Source organism: Pristiophorus japonicus, chromosome 5, assembly GCF_044704955.1.
Source record: "Pristiophorus japonicus isolate sPriJap1 chromosome 5, sPriJap1.hap1, whole genome shotgun sequence".
NCBI classification, from domain to species: Eukaryota; Metazoa; Chordata; class Chondrichthyes; family Pristiophoridae; genus Pristiophorus; species Pristiophorus japonicus.
This window is the reverse complement of record NC_091981.1, coordinates 97,311,039-97,336,169: the sequence shown is the minus strand read 5'-3', so window position 1 is coordinate 97,336,169 and position 25,131 is coordinate 97,311,039. Positions and strand designations below refer to the sequence as shown.

At 47.2% G+C, this 25,131-nt stretch overlaps 1 protein-coding gene across 1 annotated transcript in view; it reads left to right on the top strand.

The window, feature by feature from the left end:
- dnah5 (dynein, axonemal, heavy chain 5) overlaps positions 1-25,131 on the top strand; it is a 457,249-nt gene that overhangs the window by 16,366 nt on the left and 415,752 nt on the right. The window contains 2 exon segments of the mRNA XM_070880791.1: positions 3,940-4,155; positions 21,947-22,084. Of these exon segments, the coding sequence (XP_070736892.1) occupies positions 3,940-4,155; positions 21,947-22,084 (354 nt within the window).

Below are 25,131 nucleotides of genomic sequence, written 5' to 3'. Positions count from 1 at the left end.
TATAAAATAACCGTAAACCAAGTTCTAGAGGGTAATCTACCCAATACATTGCCAAATGTAGAAGATTTGTTCACAACGCTGACAGGTGGCCAGTTCTTCTCAAAGTTAGATCTGACAAATGCCTACTTACAACTTGAACTAGATACTTGACTATAAATACTCATCTAGGCCTATATCAATAGTTACCATTTGGAGTGTCTTCTGCCCCTACAATATTCCAAGGGGTGATGAACCAGATTTTGCAAAGCATTGAAGGGGTAGTATGTTATTTAGATGCATACTCATTTCAGCACCAAACAAGCAAATCAATAATAACGTATTGAATGAAGTGCTCAAACGGCTAGAGAAGCACAAAGTATGAGTGACTTCTCACAAGTGTGAATTATTTCAAAACTCAGTGGAGTTCTTAGGGCACAGAGTAGACAAAGATGGTTTACATCTAACCAAGGGAAAACTAGATGCAATCAGAAATGCACACACTCCCAAGAATATCACTGAACTTCGATCATTTTTGAGTCTTTTGAACTATTGTTGGAAGTTCCTACCAAATTTGGCTACAGTGTTACATCCACTGAATGAGCTGTTGAAAATACAGGTCCATTGGAAGTGGACGCAGCATTCAAGGAGTGTAAAAGCCAGTTCGTAGAGAGTACCACGTTAGTTCACTATGATGTATCTAAGGAGATCAAGCTAGCATGTGATGCTTCTCCATATAGAGTTGGGGCAGTGATCTCTCATGTACTCATTTGTGGGGAGGAGAGACCAATTGCTTTTTCTTCACGCACTCTCAATGCCAGTGAGCGTAATTATGCACAGACCGAAAGAGAAGCTTTGGCATTTACTTTTGGGGTCAAGAAGATCCACAAATACTTGTATGGTCATAAGTTTACCATCGTTACTGACCACGAGCTCCTGACAGCAATCCTCCACCCAAAGTCCCCAGTTCCAACCTTAGCTGCAGCCCGAATGCAAAGATGGGCTTTTATTTTGTCAGCATATACATGTGACATTGAGTATGACGATCAACTGATCATAGTCATGCTGATGCTATATCCAGGTTGCCATCCCCTTCACAAGTTACACTCAATAGGGAAGAAGTGTTCTATTTTTCATACATTGCTGAGTTGCCAGTCACAGTTGAAGAGATTGATAGAGCAAGTTATAATAAAAGCAGAAAATGCCTAAAATCTCACCTGGTCAGGCAGCATCTGTGGAGAGAAAAATCGAGTTAACGTTTCAGGCCGATGACCTTCGTCAGATGGATGGCCAAACCAGGTATCAGAGGAAGATACTTCGTTCGTAGGAATGAATTATCAGTGGATAATGATTGTATTATGTGGGATACAAGAATAGCTATTCCAAATAAGTTCAGATCCAAATTGTTCGGAGGTCTTCATGATCAGCACCTGGGAATGTGGTTGACCAAGAGTTTTGCATGCAGTTACTTATGATGGCCAGGTCTAGATAAAGATATAGAGTACATCGTTAGTCAATGTACAACATGTCAATTGGTGAGCAAAAAACCACCATCAGTACCATTACATGGACATGGCCTCCCAGGGTGTGGCAAAGATTACATGTAGATTTTGCTGAGCTAGAAGGACAGCAGTTGTTCATTGTGATGGATAGTCATTCGAAGTGGGTAGAGGTGTTTCCGATGCGGAAAATAACAACAAGTAAAACACTAGACAATTTGCGAAGATTGTTTCCTTCATATGGCCTCCCAGAAGAAATTGTGTCTGATAATGGGCCACAATATTGTTCAGAAAAATTTGCAGATTTCATGACCAGAAATGGTGTGAAACATACCAAGATTCCATCGTACCACTCTGCTTCAAATGGTGCAGCAGAGCGTACAATGCAAATTGTAAAACATGCCCATGATAAGCAGTTGTCTATGGATCACATATTGGAAAATGTTCTAATTACTTATCGTAATATTCCTCATACAACTTCTGATGGAACACCAGCAGAATTGTTTATCAAACGACAACCACGAACCAGGTTCACGTTGTTAAAGCCAAACTTGGCACAATCAAGACAGAAAGAGGTGGAGTAAGAGAGAGAAGTGTGAAATTGAATCAGAAGTTTAGAGTGAAGAACCATCACCATAAATGGTTAAAGTGATTACCAGGAAGAAAAGTGAAGATATGTGGCCCTCATGAAGATGTTTGATTATGGAAAGATTAGGTTGTTCACATTGATCATATTTTACCTACAGATGTGGAAGGAGTTGAAAGTTGGAATGATTCTAACTCATCAGAACTACTCGATAGTCTTAGCAAATCCTACATCAGATGTACTAGAATGTCAGAGTTTTAAGTCCGAGTCCAAGTCAGGCAGACAAACAGTCTGAAGTTGTGGAGAGTGCAAATGTAGATCAAGGGTTACCCTTGGAGAAAAACTCTCTTCAGACTCAGCCTAGAATGAGTCTAAGTTCGACAACAAGTTTGGAAAGTTCTGTTCGAGAGCAAAGGTATCCTCTTCAAAACAGAATACCAGTGGTTAAGTTTGATTTGTAAATATGAAAAAATATCCCATATCTTTTGTTGTGTATAACATTGCAAGTTATGTATAATGATTATTTTGTTAGGTTTACTTCTTCATTAAGGAGGGAGAAGTGTAATTATAGAGCTCCCCCGAGTGGATTACTGCTCCAGCTAGTGGACTACTGTGGTAATGCAACTACTGCTGTCGATAATAAAAGGATCATGTGGTATAGTCACATGATGGCAGTTGGTGCCATTTTGTACAGTGTGTTTGTTAGTGATGTCGAAAGAATATATAACATTGGCGATGTAGGATAGGATAATCAGTGGTGACTATCACAGCCACTAGTAAAGCATCGCCACCAGATCCACTTGGTAGCAGGTCTTGGTCCAACAAGCTGCAAAAGTCTGCCACCACCTGACACGATACCCTGAACCTCCTGAAACACTGGTGTTCCGATATGTCGAGGAAGCTTATCCTCTGCCTGTAGATCCTCTGTGCCAGGTATGGCCCCTTGAGAGCTGCCCCTCTCTGCTGATCCCCTTTCTATTGTGGAGGTACAGGTCTGTGAGCAGCAGGCTGTTGCTGCTGGTGCTGCTGCTATTCATCTTGGTCCTCATCTGAGGTCCAAAGTAACACAACATCAGCGGCATCCATGCTGATCTGGTAAATCAGAGCTCCAAAGTGCAGGTCAGACGTACAAACCTCCAAAGTGTAGATGACATCTCCAAAGTTGTAAAAGAAACCTCTCAGCACAAGTACTGTGAACAAAGTGATTTCACACAAGCAGGCAAGAAAGTAGCTGTGAGGTGTCAGTGCTTCTTGGCATATTTCCTGTTCAGTGCAGCGCTGATGCCTCAGGAACACCCTTCCAATGAGGTGGAGCGCCTAAGACAGCACTCCGTCTTGTTTGAGGGGCGCAAAGGAGAATTCTATGCTGGGGATGGGACTTTGGCCCCAGGTGTTAACTGACCTGGGCCAGAAAATTAACATGGGGCAATTTTGGTTCCTTCATCTTTTGGATGTAATGCTAAACTGAGGTCCTGTCTGCTGTCGTAAGTGGATGTATAAGATCCCTGGCACTATTGGAAGAACAGGAAAGTTCTTCTGGTATCCTGTCTAATATTTATCCTTGGACCAATATCACTAAAACTGATTTTCAGCTCTGTATATGTCAGTACCATGTCACAGAGTACGTTTATTCACTGGACTATTGAAGTGTGCTCCAGTCCCTGTTTTCAAGAGCTGCAATCTTTGTGCTCCTAATGGTCTTTTTAGATGTCATTTACCATCTTAAAATACTTTTTTCAACACTACAGTCTCATGAGATTGTGTGATTCCTGGAATAAAGCATTTGATGACAATGTATAATATGTTGAAGGAATGTACTAACTACAGACTCCAATTAAATACTGATGACTAAGGCAAATCTTTTTGTTAAATTCCTAGGAATTAAATTTCAATGTCCTTGATGCATCTGATGGGTTGCTGAAAGCTGTAGAACACCTCCTGTCAGAAGTGTTTGTTCCTGCTTTGAAGAAGATGAATGATGGTTGGGGTGAGCTGAGCAGTCCTCAGGCAAGCGCTGTACGGCAAGACTTCCTAAGCTCATTGGATGGGTTTGTGAGCGTTCTGGCTAGTGCTCAGGAAAGTCTGATGGAAAAAGTAAGCAATTGCTACAAAAATGCATTTCATTTTCATGTTAAAATGTTGAATATAATCCTTCCTTGTCTACATATTTTAATAATTAAATGTTGTATGCAGAAAGATAAGTACATATAAGGGAGGCTATTCATCCCGTCTACCTCACCCTTTCGTGTTTCCTCTATCACAATTTATAACTGTTTCTGCAATTATTTCAGAGATTTTGGGGCCAAAATTGTCCCTGTGCGCAGGGCCAGTTAGCACCTCGCCCGGCCCTAAAGGTGCGGGAATGAGTTATAGCTTTGCGCCCTGCTCCGGCGTCCTCTGTGCACAAAGATAATGAGGTCATCACCATGCGCATCACCTCGTCACCGCCCCAGAAAGTTAAATTGGCCCACACCCCTCTACCTAACCCTTGCCGATGCGAACGACAGCTTTTGTTGTCGGTTGCAAGTCCTCGGGCTGCAGCACCAGTGATATCTTTTGGTCGGCCAAATTGTTCCGCAAGTTGCAGTTATTTTGTTTTTTGCATGTGCCACCACCATCATTGATTGCTGGCCCTCAGTTTACTTTGGCTTCCATCGCTCCCTCTGGTTTCATTTGGAGACAACAACATTCTTTACCAATCCTGGGCTCAGTGTTGGCAGTGGACCGCCTCCTCCAACTTCATGGCGCCATGATTTAGCCAGGCAGAGGCATCGGGAGAGGGAAAGAGAAAGGCTCCCACTGGGAGAGGCCCACGGAGAGGACCATGGGGAGGCCCATGCACTGAGGATGAGGGAGAGGGACAGACACAAGCAGATGGAAAGGGAAAGGGAGAGGCAAAGGGAACAAGAGCAGCAGGCATGGGCACAGCAGCAGGAGGATGTAGAGAGGTAGCAACAGGAGGACCAATATGAAGAGGTCCATGAGGAAGTGGGCAGAGGAAGACGTTTACACAGACATGCCAATAGAAGGCTTTATGTACCCAGGCTATTTTTCCAACTGTTTTCCTACATTCACTTCACTGAAGAGCAGTGTGTCCAAAGGCTGCGATTTACAAAAGACGTGGTGACGGAGCTGTGTCATCTGCTGCAGCCAGACATTGCACCTCAAACAAAGGTGAGAACGGCTCTCTCAGTGGCAGTGAAGGTCACCATCGCCCTCAATTTTTATGCCAATGGATACTTCCAGTTGGTGTGCGACCACACATGCACAATACTGGCCGTTAATGCCCGCTATTCTGGCAGCAGCCACGATGCCTTCATCCTGCACCAGACCGGTGTGCCAGCTCTGTTCCAACCACCTAATGCAGCTCCCGGCTGGCTCCTCGGAGATAAGTCCTACCCACTATGCACTTGGCTCATGACTCCCCTCCGCAACCTCACCGCTCCTGCTCAGCAGTCTTACAATGACAGTCATGACGCCACCAGGAGCACCATTGAGCAGACCATTGGAGTGCTGAAGCAATGGTTCCGCCTTCTTAAACGCTCAGGAGGAGTCCTACAGTACTCGCCTGACCTGGTGTTCCTATTCGTCATCATTCCTTCACAACCTGGCAATCATAAGGGCATAGCCATTTGCCCAAAGACATAGACGCTGCACCTCAGGAAGAGGAGGAGCAGCAGGAGGAGGAGGAGCTGCAGGAGGAGGCACAGCCAGCAGAAAGGATGCGTCGACAGCATTCTGATGCTGCAGGAGAGATCCGAGTCCATCTCATATGATATCGGTTCCAATAAAGTCCTCGCCAATTATCACTTCCTTTGTGCCCTGCATAAACACATCAATGAGCCCTTCCTTGCATACCACATGTCCAAAAATGAAATGAGATACAACATCAAACAGTAAAGATGAGAATCAGCATTTATGTATAAAAAGTACATTACCGTAGCATATATCATTCAGGCCTTATCCAGCTCTGGGCCTGGAAGGCCGGGCTGCAGACTGAAGCATCATAACATCATCATCATCATCCTAGGCAGTCCCTCGGAATTGAAGAAGACTTGCTCCCACTCTAAAAATGAGTTCTTAGGTGACTCAACAGTCCAATACGAGAACCACTGTCCCTGTCTCAGGTGGGACAGACAGTTGTTGAGGGAAAGGGTGCGTGGGACTGGTTTGCCGCATGCTCTTTCCGCTGCCTGCGCTTGATTTCTGCATGCTCTCAACGATGAGACTCGAAGGGCTCAGCGCCCTCCCGGATGTGTTTCCTCCACTTAGGGCGGGCTTTGCCCAGGGACTCCCAGGTGTCAGTGGGGATGTTGCACTTTATCAGGGAGGCTTTGAGGGCGTCCTTGAAACGTTTCCTCTGCCCACCTTTGGCACATTTGCCGTGAAGGAGTTCCGAGTAGTGCTTGCTTTGGGAGTCTTGTATCAGGCATGCGAACAATGTGGCGTGCCCAGCGGAGCTGATTGAGTGTGGTCAGTGCTTCAATGCTGGGGATGTTGGCCTGGTCGAGGACGCTAATGTTGGTGCGTCTGTCCTCCCAGGGGATTTGCAGGACCTTGCAGAGACATCGTTGGTGGTATTTCTCCAGCGACTTGAGGTGTCTACTGTACATGGTCCATGTCTCTGAGCCATACAGGAGGGCGGGTATTACTACAGCCCTGTAGACCATGAGTTTGGTGGCAGATTTGAGGGCCTGGTCTTCAAACATTCTTTTGCTCAGGCGACCAAAGGCTGCACTTTTGCACTGGAGGCGGTGTTGAATCTCGTCGTCAATGTCTGCCCTTGTTGATAAGAGGCTCCCGTGGTATGGGAAATGGTCCACGTTGTCGAGGGCCACGCTGTGGATCTTTATGACTGGGGGGGGGCAGTGCTGTGCAGCGGGGGCAGGTTGGTGGAGGACCTTTGTCTTACGGATGTTTAATGTGAGGTCCATGCTTTCGTACGCCTCAGTGAATATGTTGACTATGACTTGGAATTCAGCCTCTGTATGTGTGCAGACGCAGGTGTCGTCCGCCTACTGTAGCTCGATGACAGAGTTTGGGGTGGTCTTGGATCTGGCCTGGAGACGACGAAGGTTGAACGGGTTCTCACTGATTCTGTAGTTTAGAACCACTCTAGTGGGGAACTTGTTGAGGGTGAGGTGGAGCACGGCAGCGAGGAAGATTGAGAAGCGGGTTGGGGCAATGACGCAGCCCTGCTTGACCCCGGTCCGGACGTGGATTGGTCTGTAATGGATCCGTTGGCAAGGATCACGGCCTGCATGTCGTTGTGGAGCAGGCGGATGATGGTGGCGAACTTTTGGGGGCATCCGAAGCAGAGGAGGACGCTCCATTGACCCTTGCGGTTGACAGTGTCAAAGGCCTTTGTAAGGTCAAAGAAGGCTATGTACAAGGGTTGGTGCTGTTCCCTGCATTTTTCCTGCAGCTGTCGCAGTGTAAAAATCATGTCCATTGTGCCCCGTAGGGGACAACATCCGCACTGTGACTCCAGGAGGAGCTCCTCAGCCACAGGGAGAAGACGGTTGAGGAGGACTCTAGCGATGACTTTCCCAGTGGCTGATAGGGAGATTCCTCAGTAGTTGCCGCAGTTGGACTTGTCCCCTTTTTAAAAGATGGCCACGATCACTGCATCTCTGAGATCTCCCGGCATGCTCTCCTCCATCCAGATGAGAGAGATGAGGTCATGTATCCGCGCCAACAGTGCCTCTCTGCCATACCTCAATGGCTCAGCGGAGATTCCATCTGCTCCCGTAGCCTTGTTGTTCTTAAGCTGTCTTATGGCTTTTTCTACCTTGTGCAGGGCTAGAGTTTTACTAAGGTGGCGATGGGTAGCATGCTACGGGATGGAGTTGAGGACAGCGAGTCAAAGGCAGAGTCTCGGTTGAGGAGATCTTCAAAGTGTTCCTTCCAGTGGGCCCTGACTGCCTCAGTGTCCTTGATGAGTGTTTCCCCATTCTTGGCCAGCAGTGGGGTGAGGCCTTGGGTGTTTAGGCCATAGGTGGTCTTGACTGCGGTGAAGAATTCTCGCACATCTTGGCTGTCAGCCAGCTGCTGTGCTTTCTCCATCCACGATCTGTTCTTTATGTCCCGGGTTTTTTGTTGGACCTTGGCCTTAAGCCGTCTCTATCAGTACTGGGAGGGAGTAAGGGAGTGTGAGAGGGTCGGTGGGGCGAGTGTCGAATACTCAAAGGAAACAAATTTTGCCAAAGGATTTTGTTCTGAGTACGGACATTTAAATTGTTTGTGTGTGTTGTCTCTTGCATTATTACTTGTACAACTCTAGAACATAGTTTTTTTGATAATAGTAGAGATAAGTAGATAGTTATTTGTCAATATTGGCAATGTTTACTACAGCAATGTCGTCATACATATAGATGCCATATGTGTCTGTCTGTCTTTCTCCCTCTCCCCTTCTGTTTCAGAATGTGTTTCATTGTGAAATCAGCTAAAGTCCATCATACTTTTACACAATTTGGCAGCACACCTGTGACGGGTTCACGGCACACCAATGTGCCACGTAACACCGGTTGAGAACCACTACGCTAGACTCTCGGTACCCCAGTATTTTCGGGAGGTTATTTGTGTCTTCATTAGTGAAGACAGAACCAAAGTATTTATTGAATTGGTTCGCCATTTCCTTGTTCCCCATTATGAATTCACCTGATTTTGACTGCAAGGGACCTACGTTAGTCTTCACTAATCCTTTTCTCTTCACATATCTATGGAAGCTTTTGCAGTCAGTTTTTATGTTCCCTGCAAGCTTATTCTCATACTCTATTTTCTCTCTCCTAACTAAACCCTTAGTCCTCCTCTGCTGAATTCTAAATTTCTCCCAGTCCTCAGGTTTGTTGCTTTTTCTGGCCAATTTATATGCCTCTTCCTTCGATTTAACACTATCCTTAATTTCTTTTGTTAGCCATGGTTGAACCAGACAGGGGATGTACAATTGTTGACGTTCATCCATGTGATCTTTAAATGTCTGCCATTGCCTATCCACCGTCAACCCTTTAAGTATCATTCGCCAGTCTATCCTAGCCAATTCATGTCTCATACCATCAAAGTTATCTTTCTTTAAGGTCAGGACCCTAGTCTCTGAATTAACTGTGTCACTCTCCATTTTAATGAAGAATTCTATCATATTATGGTCACTCTTCCCTAAGGGGTCTCGCACGACAAAATTGCTAATTAATCTTCTCTCATTACACAAAACCCAGTCTAGGATGGCCTGCTCTCTAGTTGGTTCCTCGACATATTGGTCTAGTAAACCATTCCTTATACACTCCAGGAAATCCTCCTCCACAGTATTAGTACCACTTTGGTTAGCCCAATCTAATAGACCCTAATAGAGGGTGCATTTCTTTACTTAAAACCCGAAACCCGAAATTCCAGAAATTTGTGCCTACCTCCACCCATCGACGACGATGACCGGACTATCCTCCAACCAACGGCAACTGAGCCTCCAGCAGCGGCGACCTCCTCTTCCTGGACCTGGACCTCTTCCCTCCTTCAGCGACCTCCTCCTTGGACTTGGCTGACTCAGCTGCCCCACCCCATCCCTGATCCTCGATAACGCCCAGTGAGCCAGGTGAGCCACCGACCAGGCGATCAGGCCTCCTCCCCTCCAACAGCGATCGGGTCTCCTCCCCTCCTTCAACAATGGCAGCTGGGCCTCTCCTCCTCAACGGCGAACGTGCCTTCTCCCCTTCGGCGACGACAGCTGGGCCTCCTCCCCTTCAGTGATGACTGAACCTCTCCTTCATTGATGACCTGGCATCTTCTCCTTAAGCACAATGGCTGTGACCGCCTTGACTGTCCACTCTGAACACCAGTGGACCATTGACCCTCCCAATGCCTGCCCCCAACCTAGCCTAGGACCACCTCCCATCTCAATGAAGGGCGCTACTCAACGGCGAACTTGCGGCCAACATCTTGCTGTAGGCAACTTGGCTCATACAACCGTGCCTGGTCTCCAGTCATCTTGGATCAAGACCTTGCTCAGCTAAGCCCGTGTGGTAGCCGGTGTGCGATGGCCACTCCGCGTTAAAAGAACTCATGCACAGGCATCTTCCACTCCTTTAACATGAACTTCGGGACCTGGAACGTCAGGACTCTCATGGACAACACCAACAGTGACAGGCCGGAACGCCACACTGCCAAACTTGCCCGGGAACTTAGATGCTTCGATGTCGACATCGCCGCCCTAAGTAAGACCTGGCGGGCAGGGGAAGGCCAGCTCAAGGAACAAGGTGGAGGTTACACCTTCTTCTGCAAAGCGAAACCAGAGGATGAATGCCACATCCACGGAGTCGGTTTCGCTTTCAAAAACTAGCTGGCCGACCGCCTCAAAGACTCTCCCTGCAGGGTTAACGAACGTCTCATGATTCTCCGACTCACTCTATCTTGGAACGAATGCGCCACAGTCATCAGTGCATACGCCCCAACACTCGATGTGGCAGATGAGGCCAAAGAGGGTTTTTACTCCAGCCTCTCAAAATCCATGTCCAGTGTCCCTGCCGATGACAAGTTGATCCCCCTTGGTGACTTCAACGCCAGGATCGGCAAGGACACAGCCCTCTGGGGGGAGGTGGATCGGCAGAGAGGGGGTAGGGAAAACCAATTCCAGCGGTACCCTACTCCTGACAAAATGTCTGGAACATGACCTTGTCATCACCAACACCTTGCTCCGCCAAAGGGACAAATACAAGGCATTGTGGCAATCCCCTCGCTCCAAGCACTGGCACCTGCTCGACTATGTCATCGTCCGAGCCAGGGATCGCAAGGATGTGCACATTACCCATGCCATGACAGGAACGGATGACTGCTGGATGGACCACTGCCTAATTCGTTCCATCATTGACATTAACATAGCCCCAAAGAGGCGACTGCAGCAGAAGCAGTGCCTCAAAAAAGTCAATGCCGGGGCACTGAAAGACCCAGCTAAGACTGAAGCGCCGACAGTCTGGGCTGGCTGAGTGACCGGCGTGGATAGTTGCAATGATGGAGTGGCAGTGGTGGGATCAGAAATGCTGTTATCCTGAGAGAGGACAGCAGGTTCCTGCTCCACTGACCCAGTGCCACTCCACCGAGGGTGTACCTCAGTGTTCGCACCAATCTGATGGGGCAGAGATTGGTGGTCGCTGCAGCACCATGTAATCCCCGGTGGACCATGATAGATCCAGTGGCGATGGCAGCAATTAGCACTTGCATGACATGCAGCTGAGACTGCATGACATCACCAAGACGTTGCATGGCATCATGTTGAGACTGCATGAGAGCAGTCTGAGCATCCATGCGAGCAACCATTGACTCTATTGCAGCAGCAAGACATTGCGTTACTTCCGCCTGTGCCCCAATAGAAGCAGTCACATCAGCCATGAGACACCTCATGAGGTCTGGATCTGCAAATTCCGCCTGGGAATCCACCATCATCTGCACACTGGCAATGATGGGCTCGATGGTGTGTGCAGAGCTGGCTACAATGCAGAAGGTGGACTCCTCCACGCTCCTTACCACTTGCAAGAGGCTGTCGGGCACCCTTGCCATTGCCATGTCGGAGTGCAAGACCATCACCCTTTGTTCAAACGTCTCCCCAACAAGGTCCTCATTTGAATCCTGTGGAGTAGAACTCGCGCGCGATCTCGCCCTCCGGGGAGCTGGCTCCTGAGCTTGCCTTACCCATTGACCCTGCTGCAGCCCGCTAAGCCCCAGTACATCATCCAGCGCCAACCCCTCTCCTAAGCTCAACTGCAATGACCGTGTACTCCCAGTATCTGAGCTGGTGCGTGCGAGTATGAGAAGCTGTGATGCGGTGCTTGAATCGTCCTCCTCCACCTCCACCTCATCCTTCTCCCCCATTTCTTCTCCCTGCAGACTGGGTTGGGGGGGGGGGGGCTCAGGCACAGGTTGAAAACACAAATGGCACAAGAGTCATGTTAATCATAGAAATCATAGAAATTTACTGCATGGAAGGAGGCCATTTTGGCCTTTCGTTTCCCCGCCGGCCGACAAAGAGCTATCCAGCCTTATCCCACTTTCCAGCTCTTGGTCCGTAGCCCTGAAGGTTATGGCACTTCAAGTGCACATTCAAGTACTTTTTAAATGTGGTGAGGGTTTCTGCCTCTACCACCTTTTCAGGCAGTGAGTTCCAGACCCCCAGCACCCTCTCGGTGAAGAAATTTCCCCTCAAATCCCCTCTAAACCTCCTACCAATTACTTTAAATCGACGCCTCCTGGTTGTTGACCCCTCTGCTAAAAGAAATAGATCCTTCCTATCCACTCTATCTATCCCCTCATAATTTAATACACCTCAATAAGGTCTCCCCTCAGCCTCCTCTGTTCCAAAGAAAACAAACCCAGCCTATCCAATCTTTACACATAGCTAAAATTTTCCAGTCCAGGAGAATCTTCGTAAATCTCCTCTGTCCCCTCTCTAGTACAATCACATCTTTCAGGACATTCTGAAATGGGAGGGAGAACAGCCAGTTGACGTGGTGCACATTGGTACCAACGACATAGGTAAAAAAAGGGATGAGGTCCTACGAAACGAATTTAAGGAGCTAGGAGCTAAATTAAAAAGTAGGACCTCAAAAGTAGTAATCTCGGGATTGCTACCAGTGCCACGTGCTAGTCAGAGTAGGAATCGCAGGATAGCGCAGATGAATACGTGGCTTGAGCAGTGGTGCAGCAGGGAGGGATTCAAATTCCTCGGGCATTGGAACCGGTTCTGGGGGAGGTGGGACCAGTACAAACCGGACGGTCTGCACCTGGGCAGGACCGGAACCAATGTCCTAGGGGGAGTGTTTGCTAGTGCTGTTGGGGAGGAGTTAAACAAATATGGCAGGGGGATGGGAACCAATGCAGGGAGACAGAGGGAGACAAAAAGGAGGCAAAAGCAAAAGACAGAAAGGAGATGAGGAAAAGTGGAGGGCAGAGAAACCCAAGGCAAAGAACAAAAAGGGCCACTGTACAGCAAAATTCTAAAAGGACAAAGGGTGTTAAAAAAAACAAGCCTAAAGGCTTTGTGTCTTAATGCAAGGAGTATCCGCAATAAGGTGGATGAATTAACTGTGCAAATAGATGTTAACAAATATGATGTGATTGGGATTACGGAGACGTAATCCAGGATGATCATCCAGGATGATCAGGGCTGGGAACTCAACATCCAGGGGTATTCAACATTCAGGAAGGATAGAATAAAAGGAAAAGGAGGTGGGGTAGCATTGCTGGTTAAAGAGGAGATTAATGCAATAGTTAGGAAAGACATTAGCTTGGATGATGTGGAATCTATATGGGTAGAGCTGCAGAACACCAAAGGGCAAAAAACGTTAGTGGGAGTTGTGTACAGACCTCCAAACAGTAGTAGTGATGTTGGGGAGGGCATCAAACAGGAAATTAGGGGTGCATGCAATAAAGGTGCAGCAGTTATAATGGGTGACTTTAATATGCACATAGATTGGGCTAGCCAAACTGGAAGCAATACGGTGGAGGAGGATTTCCTAGAGTGCATAAGGGATGGTTTTCTAGACCAATATGTCGAGGAACCAACTAGGGGGGAGGCCATCTTAGACTGGGTGTTGTGTAATGAGAGAGGATTAATTAGCAATCTCATTGTGCGAGGCCCCTTGGGGAAGAGTGACCATAATATGGTGGAATTCTGCATTAGGATGGAGAATGAAACAGTTAATTCAGAAACCATGGTCCAGAACTTAAAGAAGGGTAACTTTGAAGGTATGAGGCATGAATTGGCTAAGATAGATTGGCTAATGATACTTAAGGGGTTGACTGTGGATGGGCAATGGCAGACATTTAGAGACCGCATGGATGAAGTACAACAATTGTACATTCCTGTCTGGCGTAAAAATAAAAAAGGGAAGGTGGTTCAACCGTGGCTATCAAGGGAAATCAGGGATAGTATTAAAGCCAAGGAAGTGGCATACAAATTGGCCAGAAATAGCAGTGAACCCGGGGACTGGGAGAAATTTAGAACTCAGCAGAGGAGGACAAAGGGTTTGATTAGGGCAGGGAAAATGGAGTACGAGAAGAAGCTTGCAGGGAACATTAAGGCGGATTGCAAAAGTTTCTATAGGTATGTAAAGAGAAAAAGGTTAGTAAAGACAAACGTAGGTCCCCTGCAGTCAGAATCAGGGGAAGTCATAACGGGGAACAAAGAAATGGCAGACCAATTGAACAAGTACTTTGGTTCGGTATTCACTAAGGAGGACACAAACAACCTTCCAGATATAAAAGGGGTCAGAGGGTCTAGTAAGGAGGAGGAACTGAGGGAAATCTTTATTAGTCGGGAAATTGTGTTGGGGAAATTGATGGGATTGAAGGCCGATAAATCCCCAAGGCTTGATGGACTGCATCCCAGAGTACTTAAGGAGGTGGCCTTGGAAATAGCGGATGCATTGACAGTCATTTTCCAAGATTCCATTGGCTCTGGATCAGTTCCTATCGAGTGGAGGGTAGCCAATGTAACCCCACTTTTTAAAAAAGGAGGGAGAGAGAAAACAGGGAATTATAGACCGGTCAGCCTGACCTCAGTAGTGGGTAACATGATGGAATCAATTATTAAGGATGTCATAGCAGCGCATTTGGAAAATGGTGACATGATAGGCCCAAGTCAGCATGGATTTGTGAAAGGGAAATCATGCTTGACAAATCTTCTGGAATTTTTTGAGGATGTTTCCAGTAAAGTGGACAAAGGAGAACCAGTTGATGTGGTATATTTGGACTTTCAGAAGGCTTTCGACAAGGTCCCACACAAGAGATTAATGTGCAAAGTTAAAGCACATGGGATTGGGGGTAGTGGGCTGACGTGGATTGAGAACTGGTTGTCAGACAGGAAGCAAAGAGTAGGAGTAAATGGGTACTTTTCAGAATGGCAGGCAGTGACTAGTGGGGTACCGCAAGGTTCTGTGCTGGGGCCCCAGCTGTTTACATTGTACATTAATGATTTAGACGAGGGGATTAAATGTAGTATCTCCAAATTTGCGGATGACACTAAGTTGGGTGGCAGTGTGAGCTGCGAGGAGGATGCTATGAGGCTGCAGAGTGACTTGGATAGGTTAGGTGAGTGGGCAAATGAATGGCAGATGAAGTATAATGTGGATAAATGTGAGGTTATCCACTTTGGTGGTAAAAACAGAGAGACAGACTATTATCTGAATGGTGACAGATTAGGAAAAGGGAAGGTGCAACGAGACCTGGGTGTCATGGTACATCAGTCATTGAAGGTTGGCATGCAGGTACAGCAGGCGGTTAAGAAAGCAAATGGCATGTTGGCCTTCATAACGAGGGGATTTGAGTACAGGGGCAGGGAGGTGTTGCTACAGTTGTACAGGGCCTTGGTGAGGCCACACCTGGAGTATTGTGTATAGTTTTGGTCTCCTAACTTGAGGAAGGACATTCTTGCTATTGAGGGAGTGCAGCGAAGATTCACCAGACTGATTCCCGGGATGGTGGGACTGACCTATCAAGAAAGACTGGATCAACTGGGCTTGTATTCACTGGAGTTCAGAAGAATGAGCGGGGACCTCATAGAAACGTTTAAAATCCTGACGGGTTTAGACAGGTTAGATGTAGGAAGAATGTTCGCAATGTTGGGGAAGTCCAGAACCAGGGGTCACAGTCTAAGGATAAGGGGTAAGCCATTTAGGACCGAGATGAGGAGAAACTTCTTCACCCAGAGAGTGGTGAACCTGTGGAATTCTCTACCACAGAAAGTAGTTGAGGCCAATTCACTAAATATATTCAAAAGGGAGTTAGATGAAGTCCTTACTACTCGGGGGATCAAGGCGTATGGCAAGAAAGCAGGAAGGGGATACTGAAGTTTCATGTTCAGCCATGAACTCATTGAATGGCGGTGCAGGCTAGGAGGGCTGAATGGCCTGCTCCTGCACCTATTTTCTATGTTTCTATGTTTCTATGTTTCTATGTGACGTGGTGATCAGAATTGCACGCAGTACTCTAAGGTGAGGGAAGGGGGCAGGCACGCAGTAAGAAAGGTGGTCAGAATGTGGAGCGGCTAAATGATAAGGCGTTCTGCTTTAAATGGAAGGTGGAATGAGAGGAAAATTTTCCCTTACCAATGTTGGCCACAGTGGTCTTGGCGGTCCCCACTGCCACGGGGATGGCCACCTGGGGGCCCATAAGGCGAAGTACTCACTCCTCCAGGTCTGTGAGCTGGCGCAGTTCAGACTCCCCCTGCCTGTTTGCTGCTGCTGCTGCAGCCTGTTATGTGCCATCTTGGCCTGCAAAAGAAAGGAAGCTTGATGAGTCACAGTGCAGTTATGTATGTGGAATAAATGCATGGGCAGCTTAAGCAGCTGAGATTCTAAGCAAAACTTCAAATGAGGCAATAACTATGAGTAGGCACATCCTGAGTTAAATGCTGGTTTGCTGAGTCTGCACAGAGGCTGCCTTGTAAGAGTTGTGGAAACAGCCAGAGGCTCACAGGTTCATGGGTAAGAGCTGGGGGAACATGTACTCACTGTGACGAGATGAGTGAGGTCGCAGAACGTCTTCAGACACTGTCACGGATGGAGGTGCTCAACACTTTGGCAGCCATCTCTGCCCAGATAACTTTGAGAAGCTTTGGAGTGGACCTACCAGCTGGCAGGAAAAGAATGTGCCTCCTATCCTCCTCTGCCCCCCACCAGTGTCTTCAATTTGACATCTGAGAAATATGTGTCTCTTTTGCTGCCTCTTCCAGCTGCCCTCACTAAACAGCTACTCAACTGTGAAGAATAAAAGAATCAGCAGAACAAACCTGCAAGGCATCCCCTTTAAGAAGCCCAACGACCAGGTGACTCGTTATGACTGCATGAGACTCATCTGAAATTGGCTGCACATTTCCAACACCGCCTCTGCAGCGTCCCTCCAGTGCCACACGGAGGCCATTTAGCAGTCCAACAACGCAGCTCCCCGATTTACAAAATAAAGTGCCGAATTTGCAAACTTCCTCCCGCACATCTCGGCCGGCGCTAACTTTTCACTTAATTCAAAGTATGTGCCCCAAACCCAATTACGGCCCCCTTATCTCCACTGAATAATGTCAGATGAAGTTGGCTTTTGCCTAAGAGTAGGGTCAGGTTGAGTCAGTTTCTGCATGACAGCAAGGTTGGGAATAATTTTAAGTAAAGCTTAATCAGCTGTGAGGCTCATCCCCGTTTGTACACTTGTGGAATAACACCCATTAATATCTAAGATAAAGGGGGAGACAGTGGGCTCTGTAGCATCTGTTTATTTTGGCGCTATGTGGCCTCCTGTAGTTCAAAAATGGCATCCGTGATGTGTGCGTACCCTTCCGACAGGGTTTGAAGAGGTTTGCGTGCGCGCACTTAACAACCAGCAGTAGCATTTTCGAACACCACGCTCTGGCCTATGCCCTGTCTTAATTTTGCAGAACACGCGTTAGCAGCATGAAGGAAACCCACCAGTGATAGTTAAAGGATTCATGATCTACTTACAGGTTAGTTGGTGGATTTTTCTTCTGGCTGCTGGTGCAATTGCATGTGTTTTTGGAGCTATTCTATACTTGTCAAAAGTTTGAATAGTCTACAGGGATTGGTCCGGCTGGTGCTGAATACTTTGTGTTGATTTAAAAGCTTGTGCTGAAACAAGTTGTTCCTAGACATGGGTGGGCTGGTAGGCCTTCCTCTGGAGTTGAGAATGACTGGGGGAATGAAAAGAGGCCACGGAGCAGGAAAAGCTGCTAGAAGAGACAAAGAGGTCTCAGCAGGAGGCCATATCTGCAGAGGATCTTTAGGGATCATTTCTTTTACCTCAACTTCAGCGAGGGCGAATTCTTGAGATATCTTCACTTCACTAAAGATGTTGTGACTGAAATCTGCCAACAATTGCAGGCACAACTGCAACCTTGAAGCAGGGCAAGGACTGCATTGTCTGTGACTGTTAAGATGACCATGGCTCTTAAGTTTTATGCATCTGGCTCCCTCCAGGCTGGAGGTATAAATAACATCTCGCAGTTAGTCGTAAACTGCTACATAAATGATGTCACTGAGGCTCTCTATACACAGAGAGACAGCTTCATCTCATTCCCTCTTGCCAGAAGCAAGCAGACAGCGAGCATGAGGGTTTGCACAAATGCAGACTTTCCCATGGTGCAGGGTGCCATTGACTGCACGCACATTGCCTTGTGTGAGCCTCTTGTGAACTGTCATTTTGCTGAACCAAAAGGGATTCCACTCCCTCAATGTGCAACTGGTGTACAGGTGAATGCCCGTTATCCTGGCATTATCCATAATTCCTTCATTCTACGGCAATCCTCTGTGGCACCTGTATTTGAACCACTACGGCAAGTCAGTGGCTGGCTACTGAACGACAAGGATTATCCACTCTTGACATGACTCATGACTTCGATCTGGAACCCATGCATACGTGTATAGCAGGCATACAGTAAGAACCATGCTGCCACAAGGAATATTATAGAGCACACCATCAGCACACTCATGCAATGCTTCCACTGCCTGGACCGTTTTGGAGGAGCCATGCAGTACTCAGCTGAGCGGGAATCAAGATTTGTGGCAGTATGCTGCATGCTGCAGAACCTGACCATTATGATGGAACAGCCCGTGTCACCACCTACCAGGCGAGAAGCTGAGGATCAGGAACACAAGGACGAGGAAGAGGAGGAGGTGGAAGTAGAGAAGGTGTAAGCGCAGCAGGAAGTGGAGGAACACGAAGAGGAAGTGAAGCTACAACACAGACAGACCTTCTCTGCCCGGGCTCTACATGATTAATTCGTGATACCTGTAATCTCAACCACACCTCCCCATTCACCAACAGACCCTCATCTGGGTCCTCTGCAGCAGAACTAATGTGCGCCCTCACCCTCCAGCGAGCTGACACCTGCAATATCCTTTCCCCCCCCCTGACCTGGCTCATATATTTTCCTCTATCACTGACCATCACATTGTTGAAAATGTACATCCCAATCCAAATTTATGAATTCAATTATGACATAATGCACACAAAAATAAACTAATCACCCTTGTGCATTCCCTTAATGCTTGTCTTCTGTGTGCCTTTGCCTCTCCTAGTACTCCTTTGAGGTGCTTCCGCAGTGGCTGCAGCATGGGTGATGGAAGGTTACTCCTGAACTCCAATTGCAGATGGCCTTGGATGGTGACATCAAGCAGCTCTGGGCCTAGAAGTCCCGACTTAAGACTGTACCATTTTGGCATGGGCGGCAGCAGTCTGGCTGACAGCAGGGGCACTGGCGGAGTGACATAGGTGGGAGCAGGAATGCTGCCATCCTGAGAGAGGACAGCAGTTTTCTGCTCCATGGAGCCACTACTACCCCCCCCCCCCTGCCCCCGGGGCATTGGCTCAGCAATCCTACTTCCTACTCCCTACTGATCTGTTGGGGAACAGATTGACGGACTACTGTGAGACCCTTTGGAACTGTGGTACCTAGACTCGTGAGGGCAGCGTCTGAGCTTTCATTGCGGCACTCAGACTGTTGATGGAAGCTGTTTGTGCTGCAATGGAAGCTGTGACATTGGCCATCAGACATGGCCTCATGATGGGTTCCACAGGTGTGCTGATGGAGGTGACCACCTGTTCTATGTTGGAAAGGATGGGCTGTAAGCTCTACGCAAAGCCCCGTTCCAAGTTGGTACAGAACTCCTGCATGCTCCTTGACATTGAGCACAGGTTTTCTGGCAGGCTTTCCAGTGCACCAAGCATTTGGTTATGTACACCCATCAGCTTTCTTCAGTAGCCTGGCCTATTAAAATTCTCATCTGGGTCCTCTGCAGCAGAACTAGTGTACGACCTCACCCTCCGACGAGCTGACACATGCGATATCCTTTCCCCCCGACCTGGCTCCTATATACTTGTGCCCGGTGTCTTACATGTGGAGATCCCTCCTCTATATTTGCCTTTAAAATACACGCAATGTCAGTCGTGCCACTGGTGGCTGCGGCGGTAAGATCAAGCGACTGTATCTATTCATCCTCACTTTCTTCTTCCTCTTCCTCCACAGACTGAGCAGGTTCCAGTTCTTTGGTGTCTGAAATGAAAAAAGGACAAGGGTTGTGTTGCGGTAAGGGGAGGGGAGAAAGTAAGAAGTGCGTGCTTATGCCCTCTACAGCTTTTCATTCAGAAGAGATTGAGGGATGAGGGAGCAGGGGGATGAGAAAAGGAAGATTAGGTATGCTGATACCCTCATCATCAATCGCTTCAACCACACCAGTGGCCACGGTCTCGCTGTTTCCCCTTCCCAAGATAGCCAGCACTGTCTCCGCTATGGGGGTTAAAACATGCAGGCATGCTTGACCATCTCCAGTTCTTTGCTGTTAGTGAGGTAAAGGGTTGAGTACTGATTGATAGACATTGTTGGTTGGTGGGTGATGGGTGTGTAGGTAATTGAGCAGTGGATGAGACTAGTGGTGCAGTTGGTAGGAATTGCCATTTGAAGATAAACTCACTCATATTGACAACTTGTATGTGATCATTAAACTTCCTACACTGCATGCATGTTCTTGGAGCAACACTCCTGGCATTGACCTCTGTCGCTAATTCTTCCCACTGCCTCCTGAACATCTGTGTGGAGGGTCTCCTGCCCCTGTGAACACAGGACATCTCTTCCCTTTTCCAGCTCTTCCACCAAGACTTCCAGTGCAGTGTCTGAAAACCTTGGTGCACGCTTTCTCACATATACAGCCATTGCTAAAAGTATCAGAGCACAGAATTAATTTTCAAATGACTCCCACCACTTCTTGCAGTCACAATGCACCTCCCCTTTAAGAGATGCAAGCTGATTTTATGTAGCGATATTGGGCCCCATGCTGATGCATGCATCAAACGAACAGTGTGGGTAGTGCTGGCTACATGCAGCATGAATTTACTGTGCTGCCTGCAATGTAATGAATGGGTGTGGGCAAATCGCATACCGCGATACCCCCGCCTCTTTTCGGGGATTAGCCAATTTCTCCGCAAAGAAGTGTTTGTTATCTCTCTGACACCCACTGGAGAAAACATTTTGTATTGCACTGAAATTATAATTTACATACCAAATAACAGAAAAAATAATGGTTCCTTTTGAATAACCATTTTATGATTTCAATGTTTCCTGCTCAAAATGTTTCTGTTCTGGGGATTGTTGGTTTTCCACTGAGCCTAAAGGTGAGAATTCGCAGCAGTTTAAGCCATATTACACAACTTAAATAGGATCATTTAATAGTGTATTAACATCATGCCAACCAATACAATATTTGCAATGTTTTGAATAAATTCTGTACTGATCTTAATTTCCTGAAACAGTAAAAGGTGAGATTTTTGCACAATATCAGCTTACACGTTCTCATAGAAACCAAAACAAAATCCACTCAACTAATGTAATTTGCAAAGAAAGATTTTCTTGATTAAGTTTGGTGGGGCGGGAAGAGCAGTTTGAACGTTTTCCCTGCTGACTGCATGAAAATACATTTAAGGGTACTGAACATGTGTTTCATATTACCAATGACCTGGAGGCTACGTTTGCACTGCTGTCAGTTATATGAGGCTTGGATTTGAAGAACTTGGTTGAGATCAGATCCGAAATAGTCACAAATGCTTTATTTCACTTTAAATTGAAGTATTTTTTAACTTATTAACTCCAAATGACTGGCTTTGTATTTACACTGCGTGAAGATTAACATACAAACATTTACATTATTGCTGGTAAAGCTTCCATTAAATTAGTGGACAAAGGAATTTCATATAAGCACATTTAGCATTCATAATGACCAATGATGATTGGAAAATATACTCTTTAATACATGTTTGTACATTAATCTTTGCATAGGTTAAGTTCAATGGCCACACAATAACTTGCTTTTTTATGTTACTGTAAAATTATTATTTTGTTTGATTGTAGGTGAACTTGAAAGAATGTGAGACCTATGATTTGAGGCTCCTCAAAGGCCCTTCTGATTATTTGTCTGTAGCCAATAGTACTGAAGCCTTAGAAAAAATTGAAGCCTGTATGAAAGTATGGATCAAACAAATTGAGCAGGTAGTGTTAATAAGTCTTCTATCTATTTGTAAGAAAAATTCTGGCAAATTAAGGATCTTATCCAAAACCAGCAGATGTAATGGTGGTTGTATAATGGGACATATCTCCATGACACTCAAAATACCAACTTAAATGGATGGATAAATGGAGACTGTTACCGTGGGTACTGGTAATGTATAGAGAAGAATTGCTGCAGATTTTGACCCTTTTCTTTGATTTAACAAGTTATAGGGCTCAATTTCCCCCATGCCGTTTTTTGGCGTATTGCCAGAGTTATGCCCGTTTTTCGTGGCCCCAACTACTCCAAAAAAAAATAGCAAGTTTCCTCGTTCTATTTTTTGAAATTGGCGCCGCGTAGCCTGTCCTGTAACCTTGGGGGGGGGGGGGGGGAGTTTGAGCCTAATGTCTGCGCTGAAAAAAAGATGCTGTCCCTTCTGCGCATGCACGAAAAAAATAGGACATTTTTGACGTGATTCCTATGGGTGAGCATGCCCAATACAGCTCCCCGTCTGCATTTGGCCATTTTTAAAGAGCCACTTGTGTGTGAGAACTTTAATTCTCATTGGAAAAATCGGAGCTGCAATACAAGATGCAACGTGGAGCAAGGACCAAGAATTTCTTACAGGAAGAAGTGGAGGCACTAGTTACTGTGATTGAGGCCAGATGGCAGGAGCTGGACACCAGCAGAGGTCACACAAAAGTTCCACCAAAAGAAATTAAGAAACGCTGGACCCAACTTGCAGAAGATTACTGTGCAATAGTGACCATCCTGAGGTCTGGGGGCCAGTGCAAAAAGAAGTGGCAGGACCTTGGTCAAGTAGTTAGTGTAAGTAATATTTTCATCTATTAAATGGAATTGCAATTATAAATGTGACCAGCTGCATTTGTCCCAGCCAGCAGAGAAACACCTGCTCTAAAAAGTTATATTTTCATCTTTGCAGAGGAAAGTGGCACACAACAAACGAGAAAGAACTCGAACAGGAGGAAGCCCGGCAAATCTGCAGTCACTGGCACCCTTAGAAGAGATGGTCGATGCTTTGATGGGTTCTGCCTGGAGAAAAGCAACCACCAGTGCACAAGCTGGGCCCACATTTGAGGGAGAGGGTAAGTCCTGCAAGTTCCATAGTCTGGCTTTGCTAAATGTTAAGTACTGCACTGGCTAGCCATGCTTCGGTTCATGGGGATGCCTCTGAAAGCTACGCTTCAGTTGATGCAATGTGCTATCATTCATCATGGTCCTTCAAATCAGCATGCTGCCAGCGCTGTGTGAGCCTACTCGTGCCACCCTGCCCCCCTCCTCTGCGCTAACCATTTTTCTGTTCTGTTATATTTTGCAGAACTTGAGGCCAACCCCGATGATGCAGAAGATTATTCAGACGCGGACGAGCCTGAAGAGGAGAACATCTTCCGATCCCACCTTCCAGACTAAGAACGTGGGGGGGAGGGGGAGGGGATGGGTGAAGCCCCCACTGTTGTACTCACTCTGGAGGAGGTGCCTGGCCCTTCCCTGAATGGTTTGAGTGTTGGTGGGACATTCCATGGTTTCCCAACATCCAGTGAGGTGCTGCGAGGCTGTGGCTCCCAGTGGGGTGCAGTGAGGCACACCCAGGGCCCCACCATCCCAGGCTGCGAGTCCCAGTGTGGTGCAGCGAGGCACACCCAGGGCCCCACCATCCCAGGCTGCGGGTCCCAGTGGGATGCAGCAAGACACACCCAGGGCCCCACCATCCCAGGCTGCGGGTCCCAGTGGGATGCAGCAAGACACACCCAGGGCCCCACCGTCCAAGGCTGCGGGTCCCAGTGGGATGCAGCAAGACACACCCAGGGCCCCACCGTCCCAGGCTGCGGGTCCCAGTGGGATGCAGCGAGCCACACCCAGGGTGAGAAGGGGAAGGAAAGCTCGACAGCGCTCTCCTGAGGTGCAGGATCTAACAGATGTGGTTCAGATGATGGCAATGAGTGCGGAGAGCATTGACCTTACCCGATCACTCCTGGACACCATCAGTGGGGTGGGTGATTGGGTGATGAGGTATCGGGACTGTCGGGAGAAGTAACAACACTCTCACGTGAAATAGGATCACTCTCTGGGAACATGAGGGAGGGAATGTCTCAGGCAACGGATATAATGTCGGTGCACATGAGGGAGTGAATGTCACAGGTAGCTGATATGCTGCCAGTGAACATGAGGGAGGGAATGTTGCAGGTAGTTGACACACTTTTGCTCAACATGAGGGAGGGCATGTCACAGGTGGTTGACACACTGTCAGTGTACCTGAGGGAGGGAATGTCGGAGTTAGCTGCTGCAATAAGGGACCACGCCCAGACCCCGCGCCCATTGACAGAATCAACTGCCACTCCCACTCCAATCCCCAGACCAGCCTCAAGCCAGGCCCTTCACATCTTCACATTACCGCTTCCCCCTCCCTACCGCCCCCCGCATCAAGAAGTGCGCATCACCTGTGATGTTCAAAAGAATAAGCTTGGTATCAACCTGAGAAATGCTGCGCCACCGCCTGTGGGCAGGGGTGGAGTCACCAAGACCAAGCGCAGCGGGCGGTCTTAGAATAAGGTGGAAGAGAGATAGGGGCAGCCGTACTTTGCTGATGTTGTTATTGTTATTAATGTTGCTACTGTTGCAAGTGTTCTCATATTAAAAGCTTTTTGTAAGTTACGTAAATTTACAAGTTTAGAAGTTTGTAAGTGATCTTAACGGAAAATGTTAAAGTTTGATACAAGAACTGACCGACAATCTCAGGGGAGTATTGCAAGAGCCTCCGGAATAGTCCAGGCATCGGAAATGCTGTTTCAAGATGCCAAAGGTTCTCTATTATGCTGCATGTCGCAATGTGCACCACGTGGAACGGTAATAATCATAGGTGATTTTAACCTTCATATTGATTGGATAAAGCAAATTGGCCAGGGTAGCCTTGAGGAAGAGTTCATAGAGTGTATCCGGAATAGTTTCCTTGAACAGTACGTTGCGGAACCAACCAGGGAACAGGCTATCTTAGATCTAGTACTGTGTAATGAGGCAGGATTAATAAATG